Here is a 6,000-nt window from a genome sequence, read left to right as displayed (position 1 = left end):
GAAAACCCCATGCAAGCACAGTTAGGTAAAAAGGTTTAAGTAAAAAAAAAAAAAAAAAAAAAAAACACACACACACAAAATATAATAATAATAATAATAAAATTGTGATTCCAATCGAATAAATACATCTGATTCACACCTCTAAGAAGCTTGTACTTCACATCTAATTTCAGTAGGCTACTATTAAAACATTTACAGAGCCAGCATTTTTGGAAGTCTGCACAATGGACACTAATACATTTAAACCAACAGGTCCTTATATAAATGGTGCTATTTGCCTTAGCGGACAACAGTGAAAGTAATGAGTGCGCACATGCCAAAATTCTATACGTGATGTCACAAGGCAGACCTCGGTGAAATCCAACACCAGCAGCTGGTAGGTAGGAGTTGTAATCGCATCAGTGCAAGTCGAGGCACATAGCGCGAACCACCACTGCCCGGAGGTAACGACGGACAGACACATCGACAGTCGTTACCTGCGCCGCGCGTCTCCAGTTTGGATCAAGAAGCGATCCGGCGAGAGGCAAGAGATCTCTCTTGTGGACTATCTCGCCATGAGGAATCTCTGAGCTGGCAGTAACATAACTCCCGCGGCCGCTCGAAGCTTCCCCTCGGCTGCTTCCAAAGGCTTTGCCCATGAGCAGGTATCCTTTCGAGTGTGATTCTGTTTTCACCCAGATTTCTGCTGCCTGGACAAATGCATACAAATGCATTTAGGAGCTCAACGGACAAGGAGTGGACACGTTTCCGCGGCAGCGACGTAAGTGCGCTTTTGTCGCAGATGTCATATTATGCGCGTTTGAAAGTGTTTACGCCGCATGCTCGTGTGACTGGAAACGTTATTCTGCTCGTTGGCGTCTTTCCCCGAAAGGCTGCCAAATGACTGAACATCTTGTTCGACTTCACGCAGCTAAACTAACTACCATTCATTCGTTTGAAATGACAAGTAAAGATACTCTGCTTGCAGCTGTTGCATTCTTCTAAAACATTGCGGTACCAGTGGTCTCGGTGCTTCCTTAATGTTGGTGCAGTTCTACAGGTATAGGTCAAGGTATTAGAAACACGTCCTTGAATATGATATAGCAGCCTATGCGTTGAAACAATTCTTGAAGATGATATTTAGCCTCGGGGACCAGAATGCTGTGAAGAAAAAAGTGCTTATTCAGCATGCCAGTGACAGGGGATGTAAAAGTGGAGTTGGCAAAAGAGCAGTCCAAATCTTTTCTTGAACAGTCATCTCAGAAGTGACATCCCTTGCGCCCCAGGATAGATGGAGCTCCCCTTTTAGTTTGTGACTGAAAGTGCTCCTTGTAATGTCTGGAACTACATTGTTTTTGGATTCCAAATAATCAATAATGCTCGGTGATGAATTCTATGCAGATGTGAGCAAAAGGGCGGCTTACAATGCGTTCCCAGCGACCTCTTGAAATTAAAGTCGACTTGAAATGATCGTTTGTCTTGTTTTTCCTTCTTCTGTGTGAAAGTGACAAGTGAGTTGCCCGAGCAGCCTCCTTTGAATTCAATGAGAAGAGTTTAGTGTGTATGCATCGGTGGTTTACTGGCTCCTGAGCGCCAGACAATCCGCCACTGTTGTGGGCATTGCCGCTACTTTGCTGTCAGTGGCACAACACAGCTCGCCAGGACCTACCAGAAACACGCTTCAATTGACTTCATTTCAGGAAGTCAAGAGGAACAGCTGCATTATTGGATTGCCTTGTAAATGCCATTTGATGTTCCTGCATAGTTACAATGTGTTCAACTTTGGTGGGTTTGAAGCTGAATAGGGGTGGAAGTTTCTCTACTTTGGACTAAAAGGTCGCAGGTTCACGCCTGCCATGGAGAAAACCAATTGTTGGTTGTTGGAGTGAAGCCAGTTCCTTAGCACTGCTGAAGTGCCCTTGAACAAGGTGGTGAACTTCACTCACTCAGACATCCTCCGAGTTTAAATTGAAAGTCCTCATGCAAGACAATTAAGGGATTCTGTCTTTTTACAATGAGACATGGTCTGCATTTAAAAAATATATATATATTTTTTTACATTTGTCACAAATAACCAAAGGATCAAGAATTTGGCACACGCTCTGTTTTTGTCTTGCTCAAATTAGCTTGTTTTGAGGGGGCGACCCTGACACATTAAAGGGATGGATTTTGTTACCATGATGAATATGGGCATAGCTTTGGGTGGCTGAGCGAGCGTAGACTGTGAAGGACATGCGAGGCCCCACAAAGACTGTATGGATTGTACTGTATTTTCCTTGTGGAGTCAGCACTTCATCACCAAGGTGCTCAATTACACTTGTCAATTCGTGTGCAGATCTGTGTATCTGGTGTGTGCAGTCGACACATGGGGAAACACTAGTAAGCCCGCACCACCACCACACCCCCGCAGACATGACAACTTCATCAAGCAATTACATATGTGCCCCTAATGTGCTGTTTATGCTAATCTGTGCATCCATCAAAACTCTGGGCAGCTCTGGTTACATTTTGGCTTGAAAGTGGAGCATCTTCGCACGACCTAATTTCACTTTAGGTTCATAGGAGGCATTCTAGAGACCCAACATTTTGTATGCATGCAATTAAAAAGTAAACTTTCCATAACATATTCCCTTTAAGCTCATTTCAAATTATTTTGTAAGTTTATGAATTTGGTTTGTTTCATTCTGCAGCGCAGCAGTGTCCCTTTCTGAGTGTCACCAAGTAGAACTCTTAATAGAGAAAACAAAATTAAAATCCCCCAGTTCAAAATACTGGATAGTGTTTTATTACAATGACACAACTACGAGAATGACATGTCAAGTAGACTATTATGAAGTGTGTAATCTTCATCTCACTCATATTGCCATGTAGACATGTTTGTGGCCAGTACTTAGTCATCACCTGTTAACAATGAATCTGGGTTGAATAGTTGATCACTTGCTGAGAGATGACTTGTGTTTTTCTTTTACTTATTCTTTTATTTAAAATATATATATTTATATATACAGGCAAAACGGCATTAAGATGTATTTTATTCATTTTTCAGGTCGAACTAAACACAATGAATCATGCATTCAAAGAGCACAGCTTGCACAATTTTTTGCTCCCTTAACTAACTTTTTGCAGACTAGCAGCCGTAGGGGTGTTGGTCTGTTTCTGTGACTTTTTCTGCATTTAAGGCTTTTAACATCTGGAAATCCTCCTGCAAAAGGAAAAGGGTAAACCAATAAAAAACACTGTAAGTTTACTCACAGCCCTTTGTCTGCTTGCTGTCTTGTGGACTAAGTCAATCTTTACTCTGGTCTGCACTGACCTCTTGACTCCAGACACTACTCTCGAGGGAGCGCCACAGTGGCTCAAGAATTAACTACTGTACTGGAGATGAAATACACATGACAGAAAATGTTTAGTATAATATTTAGTGTAATAGTTGATGAGGCATAGTTTTGAAATCAGTCAATGTGAAGTATAAAAAAAAGTTGGCAGCAGATGATGCAAAATAAAATTGAGAAACATGTTGGTTATTAGGCGGCACGGTGGCTGACTGGTTAGAGCGTCAGCCTCACAGTTCTGAGGACCCGGGTTCTATCCCCGGCCCGCCTGTGTGGAGTTTGCATGTTCTCCCCGTGCCTGCGTGGGTTTTCTCCGGGCACTCCGGTTTCCTCCCACATCCCAAAAACATGCATTAATTGGAGACTCTAAATTGCCCGTAGGCATGACTGTGAGTGCGAATAGTTGTTTGTTTCGATGTGCCCTGCGATTGGCTGGCAACCAGTTCAGGGTGTACCCCGCCCCCTGCCCGATGACAGCTGGGATAGGCTCCAGCACGCCCGCGACCCTAGTGAGGAGAAGCGGCTCAGAAAATGGATGGATGGATGTTGGTTATTAGTGCTTCCACAATATCAAGTCTGAAACACAGACTCATTAACCCAAACTCAAGACACACCTATTCCACACTAATTTTTGTTTTATGTTCTGTTATTATTATTATAGTGCTTGATTTCTCTGAACTATGTTTGTACGGTGACCTTGAGTGGCTTGAAAGGTGCCTGTAAATGAATCCCAATTATTATCATTATGAAGTCCTTTGGCTAAGCATTCAGGTGTTAATGTGAAAACACAGAAACAACATACAGTACATATTGGCTATGGATTATTTACTTGTTTTTGGTTGCGATTGTGAAGCTAACCATGCAAGTACATGGTACACAAACCACAAGCTTTGTTGTTTTAATGATCTTTTTAATTTTTTGTTGCACTCTACAGAGATACATTCCTAGTAAATATACTGTTTCTGACCGAGTTCCTTTCCTATGACACCCACATTTGTATGTAAGTCAGAACACACTTAGGGGTGTGTTTTTGTTACTGGCATAAATCCAGCAATGCGCCTAGCGTAACTCTGCAAGGAGGTAGGCCAGACCCGGTGTTGGTAATTTCTTGGACCGGCGTACATCAGCGCATTTAAAAGTGGGACGTCAGCACTGGTGTGGGTGTGTTCTCAGCCGACTTCAATATTGTCCGATGGAAGCAGCTCCACTCGTTGCTTTTAAATGCGGCGCAATGTCTTGCATGGAGACGTCTCTACATGTGGAAGAGGACGCAGCGATCCATGGGTGACTGGAGCGTTGAACATTAGCGGGTACCCATATTAAATACAGAAGGAGCTGGTGAAAAGCGCTGGGTACTTAAATATGTCTGCGGACCTCATGTATCTATATCCCCTCCAACTATTGTGTGTACCTCACCCCTACCCATTGTAGGTTTTAAACAGTTTCGAGTTGTTTGGATAGATTAACAACTTTTCATACTTCGTTGTCACTAATGCTGTGGTTTGAGGTAGGCCAAGTTAGACTTGTAGACATATACAGTGCTATGAATGTCTCCACTCACTTTACAGATAATAATAGTAGATTTAAGAAATACATTTACTTTTTTGCATGGTGATTGTAAAGAGAATTTTGCTTCTTTGTTAATTTAAGCACTCTGCTTCTCTGTCCTCTGCCTGGCTGAATGAACCATTGTTGACAATCCAAGCTCATTTTCAGGGGATAAAGACACATAACTGTTACTGTGTAAGGATTCAGCGGATTGGGCTAGTTCTAAATTGTGATTATTTATAGTCTTGAGATGACACCCACCCCCCGCATAGTGGTATTTCCCTCAGTCAACAGAACAGTGTTTGGGGAGCATTGACTTACTTTCAGTGCAAGGACTGGGAAGCATGTCACTTACTTTTAATAAAGACTTACTGCCATTAACTGTTCTCATTGTTTTCAGATGACAGGATTACAGTGTAAGTTTTATGTTCCAGTGTTTTTTTCCCTGTCACCCTGAGACTGAAAGTTTGCCAGCATGGTGTTTGGTTGTGAGGATATATCCACCCCCTGTGTCATTGTAGATGTGCTGGATCTTAGTGGGGGGGATCGGGGATTCCTTTAATAGCTCTCGCAGGGACGACAGAAAAAAAAATTGTCTGACTCAGCATTACCCCTTGACAGTCCAAAAGGGAATGCTCAAGTTATATTTAGCTTTTCGTTCCTATTTGAAGTCTGTTTTTAATAACTGAGAAGTTTAGAACGAAGAGAAATTTACTTTTTTATTCCCCTCTCGGCAGATGAATTATTGTAATACCACATGTTGTTTTCTCCTGTTGCGTTTTCATATTTAGGATTAAGTGTCTGTGTTCCTGGACATGGATGCCAGACTACATTCTTGATTGAGAACAGGTTATAGTGTGTTTTTGCAATTACATGCATTCCCATTCGTACTCAATACTTACTCCCGCTTCATCCCTTTCTGCTTGCGCTTCTCTTTCCATTGCTTAAGTGTGGGAAAACAAACATGCCTGCCTTTCTGAGGCTCTCTGCCAAACAAGGCCACACAAACTCTTGTATTTTCAGAGTTGCTTCACTGAGACAGTGAAAGTGAGACGTTTATAAGGCACGACACCGATGCTATTTTCCACTATCATTCTGAAATAACAAGCTAGTGGAAGCTTAAGGAGCAGACTGTGAGTGA

At 42.3% G+C, this 6,000-nt stretch overlaps 1 protein-coding gene across 2 annotated transcripts in view; it reads left to right on the top strand.

Moving 5' to 3' along the window:
• The first annotated feature begins 377 nt into the window (after positions 1-377).
• LOC133480749 (collagen alpha-1(XXIV) chain-like) overlaps positions 378-6,000 on the top strand; it is a 147,856-nt gene continuing 142,233 nt past the window's right edge. Inside the window, exon 1 of one of the 2 annotated variants that reach the window (XM_061779308.1) lies at positions 378-760. In XM_061779308.1, coding sequence (XP_061635292.1) covers positions 708-760 — 53 coding nt within the window. In that variant the 5' untranslated portion in view covers positions 378-707. The remainder of the gene's footprint in view (positions 761-6,000) is intronic. The other variant, XM_061779309.1, reaches the window with a different exon arrangement.

This window comes from Phyllopteryx taeniolatus, chromosome 7, assembly GCF_024500385.1.
Source record: "Phyllopteryx taeniolatus isolate TA_2022b chromosome 7, UOR_Ptae_1.2, whole genome shotgun sequence".
Taxonomy (NCBI): domain Eukaryota; kingdom Metazoa; phylum Chordata; class Actinopteri; order Syngnathiformes; family Syngnathidae; genus Phyllopteryx; species Phyllopteryx taeniolatus.
Note: the sequence above shows the minus strand (reverse complement) of the source record. Positions and strands in the feature narration are given on the sequence as shown.